The sequence below is a fragment of the Magnolia sinica genome, chromosome 10 (genome assembly GCF_029962835.1).
Source record: "Magnolia sinica isolate HGM2019 chromosome 10, MsV1, whole genome shotgun sequence".
NCBI classification, from domain to species: Eukaryota; Viridiplantae; Streptophyta; class Magnoliopsida; order Magnoliales; family Magnoliaceae; genus Magnolia; species Magnolia sinica.
The window spans coordinates 8,960,299-8,987,909 of record NC_080582.1 but is presented as its reverse complement, the minus strand read 5'-3'; the positions used below and the strand labels follow the sequence as shown (position 1 = coordinate 8,987,909).

Below are 27,611 nucleotides of genomic sequence, written 5' to 3'. Positions count from 1 at the left end.
ACTAGGGCCCAGCAGATCAACGGCCGTGATCAATGAAATGTGGGCCCCACGACACACACTCAAAGGATCCATTACACAAAAAAAAGCCCTACTCTCGTTGCATTTTCATGTCTTAAAAAGACTTTTTGCTCTCTCTCTCCCCTCCTCCTTCTCTTCCCCCTTAAGAAACATCAATTCAAGCCCCTAGAAATCTCTCTCTTTTTCTCTTTTCTCTCTATCTATCAGTCTATTCTGCGAAGATGAGCGGCGGTGTTAGGGTTTCAATTCCCAACAACGTACGGAAGATGGTCCAGGACATCAAAGAGATTGCTGGAAATCACACAGACGAAGAGATTTATGCAATGCTCAAGGAATGTTCCATGGATCCCAACGAAACCGCTCAAAACCTCCTCTTACAAGGTAACTACTCTCTCTTCATTCCCTTATTCTATCTATTATTCGTTATTTATTTATTTATTTATTATTTTTATAAACAGTTTGTCTTGAATTTTTTTGGGTATTTTTCTCGTTTTTCTCCTTTTTTTCGGTATTTTTATTTGTTTTTCTGTTTGCAGATTTTTGGTGTCTGTTGGATCTTTGATTCTTGTTATTGGGTTTGATTGAGAGAGGGATTTTTTTAGGTGGGATATGATGATTTTGTTGTGCAATTTGAGCTGGGTTTTCTGCATCCGTTTGTAGTTCGATGGGTTTGGGCTTGTTTGAGTGGACCTAAATGGCAACCGGAAACCATGTCCGCAGAAATCATGAGTGGGGTTGTTTGTAGCTCTTGACTCGTGTTGGAATTGTGCCATTTCTTTTTCTGTGTCCAAATTTGAATAACCCGTGGCAGTCAAATGGTCCTTTTTTTTTGTTTCTGAAATCCTGCTGGATCGGTTAAAACTGGATTTCAGGCAGATGTCCAAAGTCATTACGTCTTTCGAAGGGCAAAATGGGCTTTTGGGTGCATGAGTCTCAATGATTTTGCTGGTCTAGCAGCTTTGATATAAGTTCGTCAATGTACACAATCATGATTGATTGGTTAAACTACTTTGGTACAGATTTGCAGCTTAATTTTCGTAGATTTGTTCCAATCTTATTTAGTTACAGTTTCTTTGCTTCTACTAGATGCACGCGCGCACACACACACACACACAAACTACATACATACATGTATGCACCTATATATGTTAAAGATAAGTTAGTTTGTATGCACATTCATATACATACATACATATGTATTTTACACACATATATAATCATCTTTGCTTGTGTACACACACACACGCACAAACATATACAAATGTATGTATGTGTGCATTCACAAAATCATCCATGCATCATGTGTGCGTGGTTTTTTATGTGCTCATGTTGATGAATTTCCATATGTTTTTATTAAAGCATGTTCACTTCACATCTATCAGAAGGAAAATGTTAGTTTAGCAACAAAAATCCAGTTGGGTTTCCCCCATCATTGTGTGCATGCACTCACCTATATATACATTATTTCTATATTTCTATAATCAGCCATGTAATAGACTATTAGATAGCACTTGATTGCAATCAACCTATGTAATAGTGTATTATGTTGCCCTTGTGGGAGTGTGCTCTCCTTGCAGGTCCCTAGCATGGATGGAGGGTTATAGGATACCAAGATCAACCGTGCTTTATGGACAAAATTTTGGGAAATTAAGGAACAGAGATGCAGGACAGCTAACCACTTGCTCTAAAAGCTCAAACTGATAGAGCATGGCGAATTAATCCCTTTATCTCGTAGCCTAGACCTCACATCCATTGGTTAGGTCTTTGACCGAACACTTATCGTGGGCCCCAAATCACATGGGTTCCACCTCACACGAGCCACCCACCCCGAGTGTGCCCCCTCATTCCACAGGCCACCTCACTCAAGCCCAGTGTGAAAATGCCCCTGCATTAATCACTCTCGGTGAGGAGTCTTGAACACGAGACCTCCCACTCTGATACCAATTTGATGCAGGACAACTAACCACTTTCTCTAAAAGCTTGAACTGATAGAACATGACGAATTAACCCCTTTATCTCATAGCCCAAGCCTCACATCCATGGGTTCGGTCTTCGGCCAAACCCTCCTCGTAGGCTCCAAATCATATGAGTTCCGCCCCCTCGTAGGCCCCAAATCACATGGGTTCCGCCTCATGCGAGCCACCCACCTCACTTGGGGTAATAAGCTAGGGAAAGTAGACTTTGATGGTCTAGTCGTGTGCAAACAAAGACCAAGAACTGTGCCAATTAGAAGTGAGCTAGTACAAGTTGAAGGCATTAAAAGGCCAAGGGGAAGGCCCAAAAGGATGTGAATGGAGGTAGTAAGAAAAGACTTCAAGGCCTATGGTCTCATTGAAGGTCTAGGCGTCTAGCCCTTGACCCAGTGGAATGGTGGAACATGATTCATGTAGCCGACCCCAATCAATTGGGATAAGGCTTAGATGATATATGTTAGTTACTACAATGGGTTTCTTTACAACTATAAAATTTATAACCCCTGCATGATTCTTGACCTTGACCGGGTTAATATCGCTTCAGTGGTTTTCAGGATGTTGTTGACTGCAGCTATTTATGCAGCATCAAAATCTTAGTTTTTACTTGATTGGGTTCTATTTGCTGGATTGCATTTGTTGGGTTGAATGCCTTTTACTGCTTCTAGAATTTGGAGATCATGAATCAGCAGTTCGATCAGTTCTCAAGCGATTTGTAACCCTCAGTGCCGTCAGCATGGTATTTCGTAAAGGTAACGGTGGATGTAATGACCCCACCACCGTTACTGTTTCGATATGGGCCATAACGGGAGGTGTAACGGCGGTTACGGCCTTTAATTTTTAGAAAAAAATAGAAAACCCATATTGGCCCCGTAAGATACGGGCCGTAATGGGGTTGTTACGGCCATTATAGGTTTTTTTTTTTTTAATGGCCTTGTAATGGCTATTAAGGTGCACCTTGGCCACAAGAATTGTATATAGGATTCTATTGTGTTTTGTATCGTGGATCTGATGGGAAACCAGTGGAAATTTGGCAATTATGGTAGTTAACACGTGTTTTATAGGCATCAAAATGGTTGATAAAAGTGCTACTATGTACCGATTTGCGGTCGGAGAAAATATCACTTTGCAATTGAATACTTTTTCCTTGCAGTTTCTAGATTTTTGATATGATGATCCTTTGTAAGGACTCTGTGGTGTAGCTCCATGTGAGTTTAACAATCCTTAAAATGAATCAGATCCAGTCAATGGAATGATGGCTAATGTTCAAATGACCCAACTTTGTGCAGTTCTAAAAGTTTTGTTACTCAGTAGTCTAATTTATAAGTCGGGCTTGGGGATAGTACAGAAGAGTTACATGGCAAGTGTTCTCCTTGGTAGATATATTTCCATCTTGTTCATATGGTAGAGTTCACCTCTGCTGACTCTCTTGTGCTATGGAAGTTGTCTCTATGCTGTTACGGGTTGAAGCTCTGTTTTCTTCCTTTTAATCTTGTGTTTATGCTTGTGGCTATGCACCTTCTCTATTACTGATAAAACTGTCACAACCTCCACATTTGATTAACTGCTAAATGATTTTGCAGATCCCTTTCATGAAGTTAAAAGGAAGCGTGATAGGAGAAAAGAGGTAAATGTTTTCATTTCAATTATTTTCATTACCATTTTAAGCATCACATGCTATTCCATTTGCTTGCTCATACCTTATGTTGTTGGCGAGGATGTCTTTATCACCGGTTTGTTCTTGTTTAGTTTCTCCTGTTCTCCATTTCAGACCATTTAGTGCTTGTTAGTTTCTTGGTTCTTGCTTAGTTGCATGATTCCTCTGCTGCTCCTGCTTCAAATCCCCACTTTGGACTTCTGCTTCTGCTCCCGCTTCTGCTTCCTACCCATCTATGCTTGTTAGTCTTGTTTACATTTTGAAAGAGATGTTTCTCAACTCCCATGCCCAAATTTGTTGCAGCTTTGCTTCACGCTTCATGCAACTATAGTTTCTTGTAGACTTTCTTACTCCATATTTCCTTCTTAGATTCTTTGCATCGTATGTTTAAGATAGTCACACTTGTTATATGGTTTGATGTCATAGGGTTGGTTATTTTTTTTCTTCTGTCGTTCAAATGTCTCATAATGTAGGCTTTAGCTCCTCAAATCTGATGAAAATTCAGTATGTTTACAGTTTACTAGGGGTGGCAGCGAGCCAGTTCTAGGTCAGCCCAAGCCTAGTCCATTTACGCACCCTCACTGAAATTGAGGTCAGGGCCTGGCCCATTTAATTAGCTGATCCATGATTCAGGCCAGGCCTGCCTGGACCTGAATCCTCTCTTGGGCTAGACCTCAATTCAGAAAGTTGTCAAAATTGGACTGGGCCTGTCCTGTTCATTTGGTGGACTTAAAAATAGGCCTGTGTTTGACCTGCAGGCCTAAAATCAGATCAAGTTGGGACCATGGGGGCCAGGTCTGTACAGGACTTGTCTCTATGGGAACTGCGCCAAAATGTACGAATTTAGTCTTCCTTAAAAATTTTTTTTTTTCTTGGTGATTTTTATTTTCTCAGTTCTCATTTATTGGATATGTTCATTTGAATCCTTTTCTTACTTATATAAGTGTATATAAGTAAGAAAATATTTCTGTTGAACATTCATCAAAAATATTTCTGTTGACATTCATCCTTTCTTCAGGACTGCCCTTGACACCTGCCAAAAGCTAGAGTTCTTTGTGTCCAAAAGCTAGAGCTTTGTGTAATGCATAAAATATTTCTGTTGCCTACATGTCATCTCTTAGACATATTTGATGATGGCCCTTTTTAACGTTTGAGCTCATTGTTTTTAAGATGGAAATACCTTGTTTAATGTTTTATTGTGTCAGTCTGTCAACACTCGGCATTGAGTCCTTCAGTTGATAATGCAAAAGCAGCGTAGTTGCTTGGCTATTTTTTGACCTTTTCAGCGACTAACATTATTAACAAGTATCTTCTTCTTTGGCAGAATCCTAGCAACAGGGAGCCTGCTGAGACTATTAGGTGGAGACCTGGGATGCAGGGTCGTGGGGGTAGGGGCGCTAGAGGGAGCTATTCTTCTCGTTACAGCTCCTATGGTATACATATTCCTCATTTTAATATGAAAAAACTGCATCTTTGAAACACTTGGTTACGGTTGAAGCCTGCTTTAGCACTTAGAGGGTCCCAAATTCATGTCATCATATTTGCTGGTCTCAAATTCCATGTATGCTAGTGATGCTATTTTTTGTTTTTGTGTTACCATTTTAAATATGAATCGTGACCATATGCAATCTGGTGTGGAGAGGATTGTGAGCCTCATTGGAGATGTTTCTCACTTGTCTCTAGCATCTCCGCCGCACACATGGAACACTTCTAGGGAAATCAGAACCATTAATCTGATGGCCCACCACATGATGGGCCTATGGCTAAAAATCACAGCATTGAACTATATTTCCCATGGCATTGCCAACCTGTATATGGATGGCAAAAAGAATCTGAGCATGTCTGAGTGGTCGACGTTCACTTTCAGTGGGCATGGCACACATGGAAGATATTGCAGTCTGTTCCTCAGATTGAGGGTGGAGATTAAGTGGCTTGCTTTTCTGATACACCAGAGCTCATTGGTATTTGTGGTACTGCTAATGATGATGTGTTCACCTGAATGCTTCCTATCCTGCACCTGTTAGTGGCTGTGCAGCTGATTGTGGTAGAAGCCATGGCCCTAAGAGAGGGGATTCATCTTCTTCCAGATTGATTCTCTGGGTCCCTCAGGTTTAAGGCAGTTCTGCCCTTGGCTAGAAGGCAGAGCCCAAGAGCTGGAATGATATGCATTTATCCATGACTCTCTGAGGGTTTGTTTTGGTGTTAGCCATGTTTTCCTTTCTGCGATCTTAAGATCCTATGGCCTTTTAGCCATGTGGGTGTTTTATGATTATTGTTTCATGTCTGATGCTACTTTTTATAACGTTTTATTATCAATAAAAGAGAAACGAAGTCCCCATTCAAAGACTGTAAATATCACCAATATAATAGTGACAATTCTTGGAGCATTGTGATATTTTGGGCTATTGTCTCACCACATGATGGCCCGCTAGATGAGTGGTTTAATTTCCTTTACATGTTCCATGTTTATGGTGGAGATTGTTGGAGACTAGCAAGCCTTGATCTCTAAGGAGACTCGTGGGGCTTCCAGCCTTTTCTCGACAAACCTTCTTTTACTACTGTAGAATTCATACAACTTGGTTAGAGCTGAAGACCTTCCTTACTTTTTTTGTGATCGACGATTGCATTTTATTGCATTTGCACCATCAGGTTTGTTAATTCAGAACTTGCACCACGCTGATCAGCTGCTGGAATGATCTCTTTTTGTTTATTTTTACCATAGTCATATTTCCAAGTTTTAAGTCCTTGACTTAATTTCATATGATCAGATGTTGGTAGTGGGAGGAATGCTAATACTGGAAAGGATAATGGGGTCAATCAAAGCACCGACAGAGGCCTTACATCCACTTCTTCACCAGTTTTGCAGTACACAGAAAATAAGGCAACCATTCCAACCATGAGGTAAACTTCGTTTATAGATTTTTCTGCTGTATTCATTTTCCCAATTCCCAGTATGTTTGAATCCTCTTCTAGATTGATTAAAACTAGGTGAAGCAAAGAAAATGCAATTCAACTACTTTTAAGCATTTTGCTGATGGTAAATTAAGATAATTTATATTGCGTTTGGATGCTCAATTGAACTAATTGCCATCCATTCAATTAAGGGGAGCGCTCCAATGACCTTACCTACCTGACAGATGTGGGGCCGAGTGATGTGTTCACGGCATCCAGCCCATCCATCACATGCATCACCTTAAAAAAACCCCAAGCCCCACATCTGATCCAAAACTCAGGTGGGCCATTGCACACGGGACATGTTGAGAGGGAACACCCACTATTTATTAGAGTGAGGGACCTACTGTGTTGTATGCAGTGTTCGAAGTATCATTATTGCTACAAGTTTCGCTGGCCAGTGATACGGAAACAATATTGATATCATCGATAATATTGCTAAGAGCCAGAAATGCAGAGAAACATGGTGAAAACGGTGGAATTTTTCAGTGAAACTTTAGGAAATGCTAAAATACACATATTGCATATTTAGAAATAAAAAATTTTGAAAAAAGAATGCATGCATAATAAGTTTCCATTTAATGGGGCCTAAAGGCATGTGCTGGCTTAAGAAATCAATCCAACCATGCCATCCATCTCATTTATCCATCGAACATCCAACCTTCCATCCAAATATCTATCGATATTTTAGAACATCGACAACACACTATTTCGCCAAGAAATTGTCGACAACTGGAAAGGAAACAAAAGATTAGGGTCTCGATATCTCCCATGTTGCAATAACAATAATATTACGATATTATCAATGTTAGCATCAACAAATTGAACAACTGCATACAACCATGTACAAAAGAAAAAATGAAATAGAAATTCTTTTAATAAACAGACTTTCGATAATATCGATACATTGGCGATATTATTGAAATATTGCCAATATGCTGGTGATACAAGTGGCCCTTGGAATTTATACAATTGAAAATATTGGCGATATTAACACATTGGCAATATAAGCGACATCTGGATTTTACACGGTCGAAAACATTGGTGATACATTGGTGATACTTGGTGATACATCTCCAATACCTAGAATTTCTGATACTACCAGTGTTATCGGTATCACTGAGCTAGAGATATAAATAATATCGAGGATACTCTGAACAATGGTTGTGTGTATAGAATCCAATCCGTTCAAACCCTTCACCCAAGCTAGATGAAGGGTCAGGACAAAAGGCTGTTTTATGGCTCAGCTGTGTACCTATGAAATTCAAGGGTGGGTGTTCCCTCTCAGCTTGTTTACAATGTTGTGGCCCACTTCAGTTTTGGATCAGGCCGAGTATCGGACCTTTGGGTCTTTTTGAGCTCATCCATCTGATGGATGAGTTGGATGGTGTGAATACATCACTGGGCCCCACATTTGTCTGGTACCACTGAGGTTATGGTGGTAGTGGTACCACTATCACTAAGTGTGCCCCTTCAATTAATTACGGAGGATGTTAACAAAATGTCATAACGAGGATGAGACCCTTAATTACAATTACCTACGTTTCAAGTTGGGCACAAAAGTGATTGCAATTTCAAGTTAGTCCCTTGTTATGAACAGAGACAGGCTAGCCCTTTTTTCATCATGATTCACTATTTATGGGATGGAAACAATTCAATTCACTTAAGTGTCCAGCTCAGCTGCACTACTTATAGTTATTTCTGTGCTGCTGATTTCTTCATTATGGTCAGAAGGATCTCCTAGAGGGGCTGTGCAGATAAGATTCTGTCTTCATGTTGATAAATGTTACTAGTACTTTCACTTTCCTGGTGCTTGCTATAGTTGGATGTGGTTCAGTTTTCATTCCATGATGCATAAAGCTCTGTTTGGCTGCTTTAATGTTTCAATGTTATCAAACATAATGCATCTCAAAATGCCTATACTGATTTAGAGTGTGTTTTGACATCAAATCATCTTGTACGAATTTGTCACCACAATTAGACAGCATGAAAGAACTCATGAATGAGAGATGACTCTAGAAGCAAACATTGATGCACAAGCAAACTTTGTTCAGCAATGATTGGAGACAAACGAATGGTGAAAACTAGGATCTTGGGGGTTTGAAAATTGTGACACTTCATGCGGTGGACTGCAAATAGATGATTAAGAAAATAATACAGCAACTGTTTGTAAAATCCCAAAATTCATCATCATCTAAGCCTTATCCCAATGAATTGGGGGTGGGGGTAGGGGTGGGGGTGGGGGTGACTACATGAATCTTTTCCACCATTCCACTATCAAGGGCCATAACTTCACTTAGACCATGGGTTATCAAGTCTTTTCTTACTACCTCCACCCACATCCTTTTGGGCCTTCGCCTTACATTTTTCAGATCCTTCAACTTGTATCAACTCACTCCTTCTAACTGGCACGACTTTTAGCCTTCGTTGTACTGTAAAATACCAAAAAAATCACTGCCAAAATTTCAGCTGTTAAAATTTTGAATTAATTGTTAAAATTTTGGGTGCCATAGATTTTTGAAAATTGATTGCCAAAAAATTCAAACAAGAAAGTGATCACAAACAATACCTTTTTAACAGTCGTCAATAACTAGTTGGCTTCACTGTAGACAACCTTGAAAAAAGGAATTGGCTCTTTTCAATGTTTGCTATCTTTGTATCCTTCAAAAAAATGTTTGCCATCTTTATTGGAAAGATGTAGATTCAGTTGACCATCTGTTGGTTCACTGCAGTTTTGCAAAGTTGAATTGGTCATATTCTTCTAGCTTTTCTAGATTGAGTGGGTCATTCATTTTTTTTTCTTATTAATTTTTTTTAATTATTATTATTATTATTATTATTATTTTAATGAACGACATGAGTGGGTTGTTCCTGTTTTTGTGGTGGATCTCTTGTGGGGATGGTCTGGTGGGCCGTTCCTTCAGCGTGGTAACACAAGGGGGATCTTTTGTTGCATATGTACCTCATGCAATTATGTGGGGTATCTGGAAAGAGCGCACTAGAAGAATCTGTGAGCCTGTCTTTTGGGGTATGGTCTATTACTTAAGTTTTCTTCGGCGGACCTTTCTTGAACGTGGTGGGAGATCATCATTGCTCAGAGTTATAAGCCCAAGGTTTAAAACAATGTGGCTTCCTTCTCCAACTAATTGGTAGAGCTGAATGTGGATGTTAGCTTGTTTGGCAACACAAGTCAGGGATAGGAGTGGTTTAGAATGAGCTTGGCGTGATCAAATGGGTCTTAGCCGGTCCCGTTTGCATTGGAGGTTTTAATTGCGCCAAGCTGGGAGCAGTTCATGGGAATTAAGTTTGTGCAGGAATTGTTCTGTGGTGTGCTGGCCCCATGGAAGAGCTCTATTGTCAATGAGATTAGAGCTGTGGCTGAGGCGTGGCCTACTACTTGCGTTGATCCAAGGGATGTGAACTCTATAGCCTGCTCGCTAAAGATGGCGTGCCAAAGCGTTCCCTTGTAGAAGCTTTCTCTTTTTTGTTTCTCTAACAAAATATCAATATTCTAGCAAATAAATAAATAAACAGTAGGTTTTAGTTGAAAAGTTGCAATTTGTTTTGAAATTGCAAGGACTTGGTGATTTTGTCGCTTTTCTGCCTGCATTGATTGTGATTGGCTCGCTTGCTAGGACTGCTGCATCATGTTCTCATGGACCAATATTCCCTGTTCTTTCTGCACCTGAACCGATACTCACTCATCATCCCTGGCTGGACCCATGCTTGTTCCTCTTCATGGAACTGCACAATTTCTCCCGCCACACAGTCCATCAGATCCCGTGCTTTCTCCATGTGAACCAATCCTCCCTGCTCTTCCTGAATCTGAACCTGTCCTCACTTTACCCGATCTGTCAGCACCTGCTTCTCCATTTGGATCAGTTTCTTCTCTTAATTCATCTAAATCATCATCACTGAGTGCAGGCCTGTGGTATGGAATTGTTGCTTGATGTTGTTCGTGTTTCCTTCTTTATTATGGATGTTGTTTTGTTGAAGAATAGCTTTTGAAAAATTGTTTAGTTTCTTGTGACATTTCTGTGTGCTTTCTTAATAATTGAAGGGGAAATCTAACTTGAGCAATTGCACTAAGTTTCTTAGCTGCTGTGTGGCACTCAAATTGGACACATGGCACAATCCCGCATCATCTTGCCATTCATCGCATGGGTCCCACCATGGATGGAGCCACAAGTCATATGGATTGGACAATCCCACCCATCCGATTAGTGGACCTTCTTCCATTTAATGCCGATTATGCAGTACTTATCCCAACTTTGATTTGTAGGTAACTAATTGTGGATGGTTAAGATTGTTCAATCAGTGAGTCCCCCTCGTCGATGTGGCCACCCCACGGTGGTTCACACAGAGCAATCAGTCCCTGCCGTTAACCTTTGTGGTACGTCCGATTGTCGAGGAGCTCACAGTAAGGAGCATTGGTGCACCATATGGATAACCTCATAATGGAACTCTCTAACTTGCTTTTTGAAGATCTTCATGTATTTGGCCACTATATTCTAATCTATTTCAGTTTCTCATCGTGCAATCGTTCATCTTCACTTCATGTTTACACATGAACATCTGATATATACACGCCTTCCTCCTTTTGTAGCCCAATAACTGGAATGGAGAATGGTCCCACCAATGTAGCACATGGGAATTCTACTCATGGAAGTGAATCACTAGTGCCTGGAGGCAGTGGTGTTTTGGCACCCAAAGAAAGCTCTGCTGCCGATGCTAATAAAACTGGGAATGCACCACTGTCACCTGCTGATGTAAAAAGCAGTTCAGTGTCTGTAATTGGTGGTGAACGGGAGCAGTTTCTATCACCCACGATACCAGTATCTGCATCAGGAGTCTATTCCTCAGCTTCAGATCCTGTACTGGTGCCATCTCTTGATTCACGCATCCCCGGTGTAGTTGGTACAATTAAACGTGAAGTAGGAAGTCGGCGGACAGCTGTTGAACCAACTGTGACAGTTCCTGCCGAGAGCAAAACTGTCTCACAAGACTTCACAGACCCTTTGCAAATCGACAAAATAGTACCTTGTGATTCAGCCGGCCCCGAGTCCGTAGATGAAAATGCATCTTCAGAAATGGGGAACCCCTTCATGGATGGGAAGATGCCTAGCAAATCTCAGGGTGTTGAAAGAAACCAGCTCTCCGAGGCACCTCAAGCGCTGTCTTCATCTTCTCTTACGGGCTCTTCGGGGAGCAGGCCTTCATCCAATTACGGCAGCCGATCGCAACCACTTACTGGTCCTCAGAAAGGTAATGTATACCCCACTAGTGACTTGTTTTCTTGGCATGATATTTGTAGACTCTTACATATATATGAAACCATGGTTCTTTCGCATTTTCTTTATCATGTGCGTTATACAGGTAGGCATAAGTTAATAAAGCTTCATGACACGCATATACTTCTGTTTATGCTAGCCCACCATGCACCTTTCCATGTGGTGTAAGTGCCAACCTGGAACAAGTATGGGACATTTGAGCCATGCATGTGGGCCTCATTGTGAAGATGACTAGCCAGAAATATAGGCAAGTCAACTCAGCAGGTGATCTACACACGCATCTTGAATTGGGACCTTTTGGCAAGTTCTTTCTTAAATTCCATTGTTTTCTGACATATAGGTGGCCTGCCTGATGAGTGGACATGCCTATTTTTGCACCAGATCTGCATGTTTGCTTTCGCCTTATGGAGGACCAATACCCCACAGATGTTCCAAGCTGGCACATGCTGCATCTAAAGGTAAGTGTGGGGAGGGTGCATGTGGGGCTAGCGAACCTCATAGTAGTTAATGAAGCAAATGTGCAGGCTGGTGGTTTCTGAATTTGCTGGGCTGATTTCAGGTCCGAGCAGCTAGCGGAAACATGTGTTGCCCATCTATGCATTTTGGTTGCTAATTCCGAGTTCTGTTAGGTTTTACGGAATGCTGGGAACCTTCGAAGGAATAGGTGTGGCCTAGGCAGTCATGATTATTTCAAATCAACAGTGGTGCTTGGTGCTGTACATGTGTTCGACAATAGCTGTCAATTTTTTCCTCACTTCAGCTCGCCTGAAATGTGTGGTATCTGTACATGTTTGGGCATGGGATTGTATTGTCCTTGCTCTGGTCAATTGCAGTCCATTAGCCACATTGTTCACCCCCTAAATTTTCTTTTTCATTTTCTTGTTTTTTTCAGACATTGTCGTCTGTCTTCTTCTTCTTCTTCTTCTTTTTTTTTTCTTCTTTTTTGGTTAATAATTCATACAGGGGCCTTTTAATAAAAACCCCGCTAAATTGAACGAGGGGCTCAAAATACAGAAGCTTCTCTTTTGGCAAAGCAAGGTTTAACTATTTTCATCATATTTTAAAATATCGTCTTTTCTGAAGCAGTTGACCGAGATGACTGAAACATTCCTCCCTGAGAGGAAGGTATTCCGTAATGGTGATGGTGGCCATAATGGCTACTACCGTTACCTTTACGATACGGGCTGTAACATTGTTATGACCCCCATAATGGCTGTTACGGTCTCTCTTTTTTATTAGCTCTATAATGGACCGTTACAGGGCTGTTACGGCCTTTATGTGGGAGCGTAATGGGCCGTTATGGGGGCTGTAACAACCTTTATGGGTCATTTTTTCCATAACGGCTGTTATAGCCTTTATTACCCTGTAACATGTAACCACCGTTACCTTTACGTAACAGCCTTTACAGCCCCATAACAGCCTTTATGGCACACCATTCCTGAGAGAGGGTGTGTGTGTTTGCCCTCTCGCATGGTCTGGGGTGCATTGCACCTCAGTGGGGGTTCAAGGCGATGTCCCCGACCCAAATTGTATGAGACCTGATCCGAAGATCTGACCGCACTGAATAAGGGTATTTTAGATATTTTTATGTGCAGGGTATAAATATTCTCTATGGAAGTCGAATTAGGATTATGCAAGAGAAGCTTTTTGGAGTTCCTTGGGTGCTAAAAGAATATAGTAATTTCAACAATGACTCATCTATGGAGTAGGGACAATGCTGAACCACATAAATCTGTTGTGTTTTGTGTGTTAAGTTTTCTTTGTTGCATTGGTTCGTTTCTTATGAGGATGAAGGAGGACACAAAGGTCATCCTAACCCAAAACTTACCTGGGCCCCAAGAATGTTTCAACAGTGGGTGTCCAAGCTCCACCATATCTTCATGTATGGCCCACTCGAGTTTTGAATTTGCCTCATTTTGTGTCTCATATCCTAAAATGTGTGGCCAAAACGAGTGGACGCCATGGATATCATAGAAGCGTCAAGGTCGGCCATGCCATCAACCCCAAAACGGTGCATAAGGTGATAATGATCTGTTATGTCGAAATGAGGGAAAAAAATGTCTTTTCAGTTGCTAACATCCCTTTGGTTAGCTCTCTGTGGATCAAAGTCAAACTTGTTGGTTTTTCTACCCTAAGCCTACAAGTTAAGTGTTTATTTTGAATTACTTTTAAATTAGGTGTTGTTAGGAAATCAACTTTAGGATAGCATTTATATGGAAAGTATTAATTAGTTTTCAGAATTGATCATCATCGTCATCATCTTCATCTAAGCCTTGTCTCAACTTAATGGGGTTGGCTACATGAATCCTTTTTTGTGGTTCCACTATTGAGGGCCATTTGGAATGTCATATTGTTCGGATTTATGTTGGAAGTTTTGGCATAAGTTTGATGTCAGCTGCCAACCTGACGCAACCCTCTTTTATCTGGGGTGGGCACTGGCAATGGGAGCATAAAACTCCCACAAGCACAATGTAATAGACTATTACATAGGTTGATTACAATAAGAAGCTATTTAATATTCTATTACATAGGTTGATTACAATCAACAAGTTGATTATAACCAACAAGTTCGTTTCCAAAATTCAGATTGAATTAAAGTCTGTGATTTGTACAATTTAGTGAATTTATGGCATTCTATGGATTCAATTTCGCTCTGCCTTGTGTCAACCATCTTACTCTGCCAAACTATTTTTCTTTATTTAAAATGCAAGAGAGTTTCTTCCAACATAGGTTGGTCATACATTACTAAATTATGCAGTTGCTCATTCTTTTGTCTAAAAACCCTACCCATGTCCTTTAATAAGACTAAAGGTCTAGCTCTTCCAAAATCTAATTCATCATTGTCATCATCATTTTCTAAGCATTTATAAGAACTAATTGTTGTTGGCTACATGAATCGTGCTCCACCATTAACTTCTTCCAAAAACTAATTGCGTGGTAGATTTTACCCCTGCTACTCTCGTTATATACAGTAGAGACTGTTTGAATTTATGATTCATATATCATTGTTGATATCTTCATACTTAGCAAGATTGTTTTTCTTTGTTTTCTGTTTTATTGCTGCTGTTCTGATCAGTGTGGATTGACAATAAGGTCACCTTCCTCTTGCGATGTTTGGTTGTAATTTTCTTTTAGGCTTTTAATGAATTGGTCATCTTGACCAAAAAAAGGAAAAAGAAAAGGAAAAAGAAAAAACTTAGCAAGTTTGTTTGGCATTGCATGCTCTAGAACTCACTGTTTGCAAATTCTTTCTTTTGATAGCACATAATAGTTAGGCTAAAGTGCAGTATTGGGCATTCTCTTACAGGCATGAGCAGTGGTTGGTAACCATGTGTGGTAGGGCCCTTCCATTCTTTCCAGCCAGCTACTTGAGGGGCAGGGATTGGGTACTCTCCCCACCAGGACCTAGCTAGAGATGGATGGTCATATCAGGGGCTCTGTGGGGCCCACCGTGATGTATCTGTTTTATCCACACAGTCCATCTATTTTCACATATCGTTTTAGGGTATGAGCCCAAAAAGGAGTCATATCAAAGGCTCAAGTGGACCACACCATGGGAAGTAGTGGGAATTTGATTCCTACCATCGAAAACTTGCTAAGGCCCACCGTGATGTTTATTTCCTATCCAATCTGTTCTTAAGGTCACATAGACCTGTATGAATGGAAAAGATAAATATCAGCTTGATCCAAAACTTCTGTGGCCCCCAAGAAGTTTTCAATGGTAGGATTTCAATCTCATTGTTTCCTGTGGTGTACTCCACTTGAGCCTTCAATCTTTCTCCTTTTTGGGCTCATGCCTTGAAGTGATCTTTCAAAATGGATGGATGGCGTGGATAAAACATATACATTAAGGTGGACCCCATAGAGCCCCTGACAGTGATAGGACTGCCCATCTCTAGCTAGGTCCTAGTGGGGGTAGTACCCAATCCATGCCCCTACTTGAGCACGTCCTCTCCAATTTTGGTCTAATGGCCAACTTGGGTTCTTGTTTCTATTACTTGACATGTAGAACTCCATGATTCTATGTGCCTCATGCTCAAGATTATGTCTAGCAGCTACCAATTCACGATCTCCTTTGGCTGCTTGCCCTTTGGGGATGTGGATAAACTACTGACAGCTTCAGTAGCTATCTCGCTACTGAAGTGACGTCACCAAGTTCCGTGGGCCCCACCATGATGTATGTGTTGTATCCACTATCCATCCATTTGGCAAGATCATTTTAGGGCATGAGCCCAAAAATGAAGTAGATAAGCATATCCAAAGCTCAAGTGGACCCCATTACAGAAAATAGAGGGGATGGTGACTCCCACCATTGAAACCTTCCTAGGGCCCACAATGATGTTTATTTGAGATGCAACCTATTTATAAATTCATATAGACATGGACGAAGGGAAAACATAAATATCAGCTTGATCGAAAACTTTTGTTGGCCCCAAGAAGTTTTTAATGGTAGGCATTCAATCCCCACTGTTTTCTGTGGTGGGGTCCACTTGAGCTTTGGATCTGCCTCATTCTTTGGCTCATGCCATAAAATGCTCTCCAAATGGATGGACGGTGTGGATACAACACACACATCATGGGGGGCCCCACAGAACTTGGTGACTTCACTTTAGTAGCGAGCTAGGTATTCCGTAATGATAACGGCAGCCATAATGATGTGGATTGTTACGGCCTTTATGGGGGGCGTAATGGGCTGTTACGGGGCTGTAACAGCCTTTACGACCCTGTAACGGTTGTCGCCGTTACCTTCATGTAACGGCCTTTACGGCACACCATGGTAGCAAAATAGCTATTGAAGCCGTGTGTAGCTAATCCACGTCTGCCCTTTGGGGCTTGTGTGTATCACTCATGCTGGGGGTTAGCATTTGCGTGGACCATGCTAGCATGTACGTGTTGTCAATGTGAGCCTTTGTCATGGCCTGCCCTAGAGCCTGTAAAAGAGTAAAGTTGATGTATAGTGGTCAACCAATCATATTTCCAGTATATTTTCTATCCTTATTTACAATCCCTATGGCGGCGGTGTTGAAAATAGAATGGCTCCAAAGAAATTTCCTCTGGGAAGGTACAAAGGAAGGCCATAAGTCCATTGGATTAATTGAAAGGAGTATCAAAAACCTTCAAGTGAGGGGGATCTAGGAATAGGTAATATTAGACTGGGCATTGTTGAGGAAATGGTTTTGGAGATTTGGGGAGGAGCTGGAATCTTTGTAGAGAAATGTCGTCATTATTATTATTTTTTGAATAAGGTGGGGAAATCCATTATGGGAAAATATGGCTTGTTGTCCAGGTTTGTTCTACAGATCTATGGAATCCACAGTGTGGAAAGATACTTGCAAGGTAGGTAGGCAGATTGAGGAAGACAATGGTGATATCTTAAGTTTTTTTTTTTTTGAAAGATTTTCTTAATAAAAATTAGAAAAAAATTCAGAGAAGCAATTAAATTCTTGGTAGGCAAAGGGAGAGAATTTGTTCATGGAGAGACACTTCGATGATGTGGCCTTCGAGTCATTTACCGGACTTTGTTTAAGATTGCGATTGATGAGTAATAGAAAGTTCAAGCATGCTACGAAATATTGGGAGAAAGCATAGTTTGGTTGATTAAATTGCGAAGGAGCTTGACCGACAATCCAACAAGGAGTTAGGCCTGTTTGTTTGGTAAATAGTCATGCAATGGTGAGTTCTCTGTGAAATCTTTCTTAAAGGCATTACCAGCAAGTGAGGGTGAGTATGGAAATAGTCATGCAATGGTGAGTTCTCTGTGAAATCCTTCTTCAAGGCATTTTCAGCAAGTGAGAGGAATTCTCCTCCTTTTGCTAAAGTGTGGAAGGCTCCCATTCCCCCAAGAGTAAAGGCTTTCACTTGTGTAGCAATGAAGAGGAAGATCCTTACATTGGACAACTTGAAGAAGTGGAAGATGACCTTTACTAACATGTGTCATGTGAAGGAAAGATGAAGAAAATGTCAACCATCTATTCTCACATTGTTTGGTGGCAGCAGAGATTTGAGTTTTTCCCTTTTCTTGGGGTTGCATGGACAGTCAACAATGATATTTGAATTGCATTGGTCGAATGGCAGAGCAGGCTGTTTATTGGTCGAAAAGGAATTCTGTGGAAGTCGATCTTTTATGGGATTCTTTGGGACTTGTGGAAAGAAAGGAACAACAGAATCTCTGAAGGGAAATCATCACCCTTGCGCTTCATTAAGAAATAAATTATGTCTCAAGGTCATCAGTTGGGTTTTAGTTTCTGAAGCATTCAGAGGTCTGGCTAGGGAGGATTTATTGGGTAACTGGGAATCTTTGTAATTGTCTAGATTGGGTTCTGCAGATTGTTGTCAACATTCTCAACTTCTATTTGTTGAGGTTTAGTTTTTCCTTCTTGGTTGGTGATGAGAGGGTCATTCCACCTGTCAGCTTGTCTGATTTCTCGTTTCATCAATAAAAGTTTTCACCTTCAAAAAACAAAAAGCCAATCTACACTCTAACAGCTGACCTCAAATTACTTTTTTTTAAAATTATTATTATTATTATTATTTTTTTAAATTTAAAAAAAGAGAAACCCAACTCCAAAATTTTGGGGGGAAATGCTCAGATGATGATGATGACACATTTAGACCCTTGTGCATTTAATACACAACATACTATAGTTATTTCACTGCCCTTTATTCATTTCATATATCGTTTAGTCTCGATATGCTTACTCATTCTCTAACCTGCTTAAAATGTCATAATTATCAATCTTCGTGGCCTTTTCTCTTATACGTTTAGTTTGGGTTGAGACTTCTGATTTCTTATCTAATTGTTAAACCTATTGTATGTTTTTAACTCCTGGAACTGCTTTGACCGCACATATGTAACATTGACGAGTCAATAACTAACTAGGGCAACTACTGTCACTTTCAGCAGCTCCTAGCAAGGAGTGGAAACCGAAGCCGACAAACCCCAATATCATTCAACCCTCCTCAACCATTGGCACATCGGATGTTGCACCTATCACAGCCGAAGCTAGTGCTCGGTCGCTTCCTGCATCGAGTTCCACGGCCTCTGCCTCTGAAGAAACAGCTTCGAAGCTGCAGACTAAGCTAGAAGAGTTGCATTTTTCAAATAGTCGGCATGTTATCATTCCAAATCACCTTCTTGTGCCTGAGGCTGAAAGAACTGGATTGAGTTTCGGAAGCTTCGATGCTAGCTTTGTATTAGGTACGAGCTTTGCAAATGGCCCGGATAGCGACAAGATCTCTACATCTGTGTCTGAGTCGTCTCAGGGGATTGAAGAGACTGTGGAGGAGCCTTCTTCAAGGTCTGGAACTTTGATGGGACTATCTTCATTTTGTTGTTAGGCACCAATGCAGTTTTCATTCTTTTATCTAATTTTATTATGAAGTTGGTCTTCTTGATCTATAACATCGCTCTTGTTATTTTGAGAAGAAGACCAAATGATGTGTGGGGAACATCTGACCCTTGCACCAGTTGGACCTGACTCTGTAGATAACCCGGCCCAGGAATCAGGCCAGTCCACCCATAATGCAGGCAGCGTATGCACATTGAATGTGTACCATGGGCAATTTGTTGAGCCCATCCATCATTTCTTATGTGTGGTCCATCTGATGAGTTGAGAGGGGCCTGATTTCTGTGCCAGTCATCCTCATGGTGGGGCCACCTGATGCATGGATAGGATGGTTCACATAGTTGGTATTGGGCTTATCAAAGCACTTTTCTATTAATGCATTTAGACTAGATTTTGTCTTTGCTCTTTGGAAAATTTAAAATTTTTTATCGTTTTGATTTTCCGGATGCAGCATGCAAAATCCATCCGCAACCACCCAGGAAGGAGATTATTCAGATCATTCGCAATCACCTGACCAGATGCAAGAGAATCTATCTCCTGCTGAGGCAGATGTTCCATCTAGTATTTCTCCAACAGCTGATTACGATCAATCCAAGCCAGAGTCAGCACTATCATCAGGAGGTCCTCAATACTCTGTAGTCCATGCCACCCCGAACTATTCGACATTTGGATTGATGCCGCCTATGCTCGGGAACCAATTCACACCTTTCGAAAGCTCTGAGCCTCAGGCACGCGATGCTACTCGCCTTCCAAGCATTGTTGTAAGTCTTTAATCCTTTAGATCTCTATCTAATTTGTCAATAAAAAATGCTCCAAAAAAAAAAAGAAGAAAAAAAGTAATTTGTCAGTCGAACTGTACAACATCATATCCATCTGGACCTGATTTTCCAAACCCCATCATATCTTTATGTATGTTTTAAGTTTGGCTGCACTTGGTTTATGTTTGGGTGTTGCTGGTTCTGTAGCCTGACTTGATGTGTCAGCTGTACTTAAAATTCATGGTTGAGACTAGAAGAGGACCTTCCCGTTCCCATCTTACTTGCAGTCTGGGGCAGAAACTGTGGGAAAACAGAAGCAATGCTTGTTGTCGATTCCTTTTCCTCGACACCCCAAACGCCAACTGTGTTGAGGACGTATGGGAAGCTTTGCCTGCATGATTTGGCAGTACACATTAAATCACTGTCTTCAGTAACTAATGGAGCATGATACAAGATTGAAGACTTGGAGGCAAACCCACCCAACAAAACCTCACTTCATACGTTATATTCTTGTTATCATGAGAGGGAAACTACTATTCTGTTAGTTGTATCATTGTAGATGTACAATCTGCAATTTGAAATTAATCTGATGGTAAAGGAATAATTACGTGACTAGGATACTCCATTTTTTTTTTCTAAAAAATGCCATGTTTGACACAAGTCGAAATAGTTATTAGAAAGAAACTTTAGTTTGTCTTTCCCAAGGTATTCTGTAAAAGCCGATACGAATAGGTAATGGTCATGACCGTTACGCTATATGGGGGCAAAATAGAGAAATTGTTTTTTTTTGGGACCGTATCAGCCATTACAGGGGCTGTAATGGCTATTACGGGGCATAACGACTGTTACCCCCATAACAGTAAAAAATAACCACTTCTTTTTTCTATGTAAATCATTTTTTTCCTCATTTTTTCATTTTTCTCATTGCAAAAAGTTTCTTACATCATTCTATAGTAGATTTCAACCACTCGTGCTCTAGTTGTTAAGATTAAAATAGTAGATTGAAGTGATTTAGACAAATAGAAGCTTTGAGGGCCATTTTATTAAAAAAATCGGAAAAAGTGGTATATCTGCATATATATATATATATATATATATATATATATATATATATAGTTTGTCTAATTCTATTGCTTGATTGTGATGTGTAAACATTAAAGACACATAACAATATTCATAAATTCACCAGGCAATCCAATACAACACTCTCACCAAAGAGTGGACCGTTAAACTACGATAAACATGTTTAAAACAAAAACCAAATATAGAGTTGGAATTTTTACATTATTCTAGTTTTTTGTTATAGATATTTTTCGAGCAAATATATATTTTTTTTTTTTTTGAACCGTTATGGGGGCCATAAAGGTCGTTACGCCCTTGTATTGCCCATTACGACTGATACTCATATCGGTCACAGTGGTGACCGTTATGGCCACCGTAACCGATATGGAATACCTTTGTCTTTCCTTGTATTTCTGCAGCATCTCGTTAGTTTTATGAATATATTTTTCTAATTCTTTTGCATTTGTGAATTAAAAATATATAATATACTTTCTTTTTCTTTGTTATTACATTGTATTGATATGTTGTGTTACCTAGCCTCCCCATATTCATCATCCCTATTCGTCTTTGACATGGGCATATGTATCTGCATCTAAGTTACATAGCTTGATAGGGATCGAAAATGACATCTTGGGGTCTTTGAAATTGCTAGCATTTTAGTTGAAGGAGAATGACCAAATACCCAGTGTGTATAAGTTTGGGTTGGGTCCCTACTCATGGCTGAGTGGTAGACTCACAAGAGTTTCACCACTAAGGTCAAGGGTTTGAATACCCATTGTGGTGTGTGTGGGTGTGTTTTTTTTAAAAAGAGTTTTGGATTCCGAAGAACCTTGTCCTCATTAATGTATAAAGCCCCCTGCCCATGAAGTTCGATAAGAGAGAGCACCCATCATTAAAATCCGTTTGTTTTGTAACTTTTTTTTTTTATCTCCGCATATGCCCATGCTTGTTGTTAAAAGACAAACAGGGTACCCTTTACAAATTAATGGCGGTAGAGATTAATATCTATGCATGCTGCCAAGTACCCATGACATACATGTATTTTCATCTAAACCATCCAATCACGGATGCCACAATGTATGTGATGTGTCCTAAAAATTAGGTTATCTGGAAATTGGGTAGAGACCACCTATGGCAATTGATCTTGGTTATTCGGTCAATCTTTTGTAACTGTCCATTTTCTCATAAAGCTTTGGCTCAGTTGATGACCAATCACATGAATGGTGGGCACCATCAGATGAACGGTCCAGATTCCACAGCTGTTACATTTACAAGAGGAGAGGGTAGGATTTGGTTTGCCAGTCGCATGGCACTTGCTCTGCTGTAGGGGCTGATATGTAATTTGACTAACAGCAACAGATGGCAGGGGCTCTTGAATACTAATCTTAAAAACTGAGTACCTTTTAGGCACAGGAATTTACACAGGGTTTTCCGGCCCCAATGCTCGTAAGCAGGGGGCTTTTGGTCATTCTCTCTATGGTTAGTCGAAAATTACTAGGATACTTGACTATTTCATAAAGGAACGTTGTCTTCTTCTATATCTTGCTTTTCTCTCTCTATTCATCCTTAGTTTAATGCTTTTATACTCTATTGTAGTCATCCCATATATTCAGCTATTCACCCTTATGTGATGTTATGTAGGTCCAGCAACCGTTTGATCCATCCACAAGCTATTATACCCAGTTATACCGACCCGGTGCTGATAGCGATGGTCGCTTCTCCCCCTTTCCTGCACCCGGTGCTACCACCAAGTACAATGGCAACATTGGGGCATTACCTTCTCAGACTGGCCAGTCTCCTCCAGAGGTTAGCAATGATTTTTGACTTTTCCACTTCTAACTTCACACATCTGGGGATGTTTCCACCCCCAACTATTATTAGTTCTACCCCCACAAGGGTAGTTTGATCATTACAGGAACTGATAAAAGCACTGACAGAAGAAAAAAGAAAAAATAGGGGAAATTATGACCAGATTACCCTTTCAAGAGTGGAACTCACCACCATAGCGGGTGGAGTTCTGCCGTTTGAAAGGTTGAACATTGGTTAGAGTTTTAGGAATGCCGAATTACCCCCTCATTTTAGAGTAATCTCTCCTATTTTTTATTTTCTGAATTGTGCACATGAGTTCTTTCAAAATAGAATCGAGTTGTTTGATACGCTTGCAAGAATTAGAAATGTATTCATGCACTCAGCATCATACATGGCATACTTGGACCTAAATCCAAACGGTCTTGACCCACTGTAGATGAGGCACAGATGATCCTGATATCTTATTAATACACATATTTCTGTTGGATTTCGACCATTTACTTTTTCTTCCACTTTAATCATCCATTAAATGTCCACAAATCAAATGATTAGGATCATCCATTTGGTGGGTTTTGATGTGTGGTCCATCTAAAGTGGGCCCATGATTTGGACGGCAGTTTGATTCGAGGTATGTGTGGTCCGTCTAAAGTGGCTGTGTGGATGCTAGGTGTACAAAAACAAACTGTTGGTAAATTTCTTTCATTGTGGCTGGTTCTAGAGCCAGGTGAAAGAGGATAGCTGATGTGTGGTTGGCAGCTGACTTAAAATTTTGCCAGTATACAATTTAAATGTCCCCAAATTTCTGGGGAAAAATCTAAAAATGATGATGATGATTTCATTCTCGAAAACAGATATATATATATATATATATATATATATATATATATATATATATATATATATATATATATATTTCCATGCCTGAGGCCCACAGATGACATTCCATTATATATCAGCAAAATATTTTAGACATGGTCATTATGGTTCTTAGCAGCCGGGTAAACTCGGATGTTTTGCCGGGCACCTGGGACCCCATTCACCTCTACACATTGCTACCCGGCAATATTGGGACATCCAACCATACATCAGGTGGGCCTAACCATTCGATGACCTGGCACAAATAGGCTGGTCAATTCACCAAGTGGGCCCTCACAGATAAATATACCTTTCAAATGAGAGTCACCAGAGTTACCATCTGTCTACATTCAACAATATGCGGGTACGGCCACCTGGTGAGTGGGCTTCTGAATTTTCACACGAGGCCATTGGCGCTACAGGTCCCATCTGATGCATGGCTTTGGAATTGCATAATTTATTGTGTGTGGAGGTTTTAGCAGGCTTAGAAAATTTCCTATTGTACATTGCGACTAATTAGAATGTATTGCAACTGATGCCTGTGACCATCTGATTGCAGAACGGGAGTTCACTGGTTCTCTCTACTGCGGGCCCCACTCTTGTCACCCAAGCAGCAGGAGTCATGCAGAGCTCCATAGCTGCAACCCAGCAACCAGTTCCTGTCTTCCGTCAGCCCACTGGTGTACACATATCCCATTACCCTCCAAACTACCTTCCTTATAGCCAGTACTTCCCCCCATACTATGTTCCTCCCACTGCCATCCATCATTTTTTAGGCAATACCGCGTTCCCGCAGCAGTCTCTGACCGGTAGCATATACCCACCTCCGACAGCAGCAGCAGCTGGAGCGGCCGCTGCCATCAAATACTCACTTTCCCAATACAAGCCAGGCACAAACACCAGCAACTCGGCCCACATCGGAATGCCAACTGGGTATGGTCCATACAGCTCTGGCCCAGCTGGTTATAGCGCCAGCCCTGCTGTGACTGCAGGAAACTCAACTGGCAACGAGGATCTTGCTGCGGCACCTCAGTACAAGGAAAATAATGTCTATATCTCCGGGCAGCAGGTATGTTCCTTCTGGTTTTTATTAGAGATTGGAGGAATTATACGATGACATGATATCAAGGTTTCGATCTTGTAGAATGGGGAGCATGGTTCAGTGATCAGACCATTGGCCTGTTGGTTGTTGCCGAGGGTGGACAACACCCTGAAAATCTGCTTGATAGGACTGCTTGATAGGATGGATACTATCCTTTAAATGGGGTGCATGGTTCAGTGATCCAGACCATTAGCCTGTTGGGGTGCATGTTCAGTGATCCAGACAATTGGTCTGTTGGGTCCCACCGTGGGTGGACAAACACCCTGAAAATCTGCTTGATAGGATGATTACTATCCTTTAAATGAACACGGATTGCATGTTGACCCTGCTACCATTGACGTCCATAGTGGCCCTACATGGAGATTTTATTGGGCCTCGTGCCTCTGTTAGAGATGGGTTCAACACAGTGTGTTTGAAAGTTGTTAGGTTGAGTACGTACTCGACCGGGCCTCATTTTTGACAGTCGTATGTGGCCCAGTCAACACCCGCCATGTCGGATCACCATGGATGTCGGTGGTGGCAGGGTCACCAAGCAATCTGCAACCCCTTTATATACATGACCAGCAAAAGAATGGCTGAGAAGAGAAATACAGAAAAGGTCCATGTTCATCTGAAAAATGAACAAAAAACTGGTGGATGGGATCTTCGAATCTGGGAAAGTTTTAGGGCATGACTGTTCAGCAGCCCAACGGTCTGGGTCACTAAACGATGGGGCATGCTTGTACAAAGTACAAACTGAAAAACCAACTATACCACCTTTGTGTATCCTTGTGCATGGATCTGATAATTCCTCCTATTTATTCTCCTCTTGGTAATACGGAAAAGCAATTAGTGGAATTAGTGGATTTCTTGGCGTGATTATGTGATATATCCTTGGATTCTCCTTGGGGCCCATGGTTCCATAATCCAGATGTTGATTGGATGGGCCTCATGATGGATGGATCATGCCCCAAAGATCTCCTAGATTGAAAGATAGTGGCCATTAACACTGGCTCTTTTCCAGTTGAACGTGGGTCATTATTGTATTTTATTTTCTAACTGTCCATTTCTAGGCCCCACCATCTGAAGGGTTGGGATTCTCCTATCAACTTTGATGGAGCATGGTCCATCTAGGGTGCATCCATCAGAAAGACCTATGGTCTGGATCACTGAAGTGTGGGCCCGTTTCTAGTGTATTGGTGGACCATGCCCCAAAGACGTCCCAGATTGACAGATCTTGTTTATTCACTCTTTTAGCCTTTTTTCAGTTGAATATTGGCTATTGTTCTATTTATTTATTAACTGTCCAATTTTAGGACACCATCTGAAGGGGTTGGGATTCTCCCAGCAAGTTTTATGGGGGCTTTGTCTATCTAGGGTGTGTCCATCAGACAGAACCATGGTCTGGATAACTGAAGATGGGCCCACTTCTAGTGTCTTTGAGGCATGTTAGCATGGAGGCCATCCCCATTGCAATCCACTGATATTTTCACCCCTTCATCACCTGATCTGGAAAACTGATATTCCGCAGATTATGATGTCTGTCTTTGATCCTTTTTCAGAGTGAAGGTTCTGCTGTCTGGATTCCTGCGCCCAGCCGAGATATTCCTGGCCTGCAACCTAGCTCATTCTACAACCTTCCTCAGGGGCAGCACATGGCCTTTGCTGCTGCTCAAGCAGGCCACGGCACGTTTGCTGGGATCTACCACCCTGCCCAAGCGGTGCCAGCGGCAACAGTCCATCCACTCCTGCAACAGCCTCAGACCATGGCTGGATCTGTCGAGATGGTGGGGCCACCACCTGCCGGTGTTTATCAGCAGCCACAGCAGAGCCCGCAGATCAACTGGGCCAATAATTATTGAAACAACTCATTTGGGTACCCCACAAAAAAGAAGAAGAGAGACATACATCAAATCTCGGAAGATTGTAGAGAGACGGAGGGTCTGGATCGCAACAAGAAAATATGGCGTTGGCCTGATCTGTGAGTGTATATAAAAGGGTAGCCGGAAAAAGAAAAAAAGGGGACAAAAACAAACACATGGGGAATTCTGAAAAGTGGAGTTATTTGATACTCTGGCGGAGTGTGATAGTTGATATGCAGGCACCCAGAAATTATATATGTAGCATACATCAAACCAAATTGAACTTCACAATTTTGGGACCTATTATGATTAGACTATCACCCAAAAATTTGATCTATTGAGCTATATCCTAAGCCTTGATTAATGTACATTTGTTTGTTGATTCAGACCATTGACTCCTTTCCATTTCCACCCATCCCAGTTAGAAAATTAAACGAGTATAACTTTTGGTTTATGATTTGATCTAAATTATGGCCCATGATTCGGACGGTTTAATTTGCGTTGATCATATGGCTTGTTTCAATTTCTTAGTGCCTGAGTATCAACCATCACACTCTTGTCAAGAGTATCAGAAGGTTTTCCTCTTGTGAAGTAATCTCACATAGCTTGGGGTGGTGAAAGGTGAAATTTCAAATGTGACTGATATTTTGAGCATTTAAAAGTTAGTTCAAGGAGGGTATGTGGCTCTCTCTCTCTCTCTCTCTCTCTCTCTCTCTCTGACTGTTGCCATTTAAATTACTATGGGTGGTGAAAATATTTTTAAAACCTTTTGTGTGTGTGTGTGTGGGTTTAAGGACATTGAAGGTAAGATACAAGCATTAGTGGGGTTTTGATTCTTTTACCACTGTCTTGCCTGTAAGAGTAAATTTTGTTAGTTAGAAAATGTATTTTACATTTTACAATGTTGTAATTGGTATAAGTTAATTAGAATATTGTCTTTTTAATTTACA

At 40.9% G+C, this 27,611-nt stretch overlaps 1 protein-coding gene across 4 annotated transcripts; it reads left to right on the top strand.

Annotated features, from left to right (window-relative positions):
- The first annotated feature begins 139 nt into the window (after window positions 1-139).
- On the top strand, window positions 140-27,611 carry LOC131257927 (GBF-interacting protein 1-like). 4 transcript variants are annotated; one of them, XM_058258879.1, is made up of 10 exons: window positions 140-399; window positions 3,572-3,615; window positions 4,970-5,078; window positions 6,414-6,546; window positions 11,204-11,862; window positions 18,793-19,186; window positions 19,686-19,995; window positions 22,696-22,860; window positions 24,278-24,787; window positions 26,362-27,611. In XM_058258879.1, exons 1-10 carry the CDS (start codon window positions 240-242, stop codon window positions 26,659-26,661), a joined length of 2,784 nt encoding a protein of 927 aa, XP_058114862.1. In that variant the 5' UTR covers window positions 140-239; the 3' UTR covers window positions 26,662-27,611. The 4 variants fall into 4 exon arrangements, with proteins under 4 accessions (XP_058114862.1, XP_058114861.1, XP_058114863.1 ...); XM_058258878.1 differs by having other exon boundaries at window positions 18,790-19,186; XM_058258880.1 differs by lacking the exons at window positions 140-399; window positions 3,572-3,615; window positions 4,970-5,078 and adding an exon at window positions 4,343-4,480 and having other exon boundaries at window positions 18,790-19,186.

Coding starts and splice junctions, on each gene's coding strand:
- LOC131257927 (XM_058258878.1), top strand. CDS start 240: ATGAGCGGCGGTGTTAGGGTTTCAATTCCCAACAACGTACGGAAGATG. Junction 3,616..4,969: donor AGCGTGATAGGAGAAAAGAG/GTAAATGTTTTC, acceptor CTTCTTTGGCAG/AATCCTAGCAACAGGGAGCC. Junction 5,079..6,413: donor TTCTCGTTACAGCTCCTATG/GTATACATATTC, acceptor TCATATGATCAG/ATGTTGGTAGTGGGAGGAAT.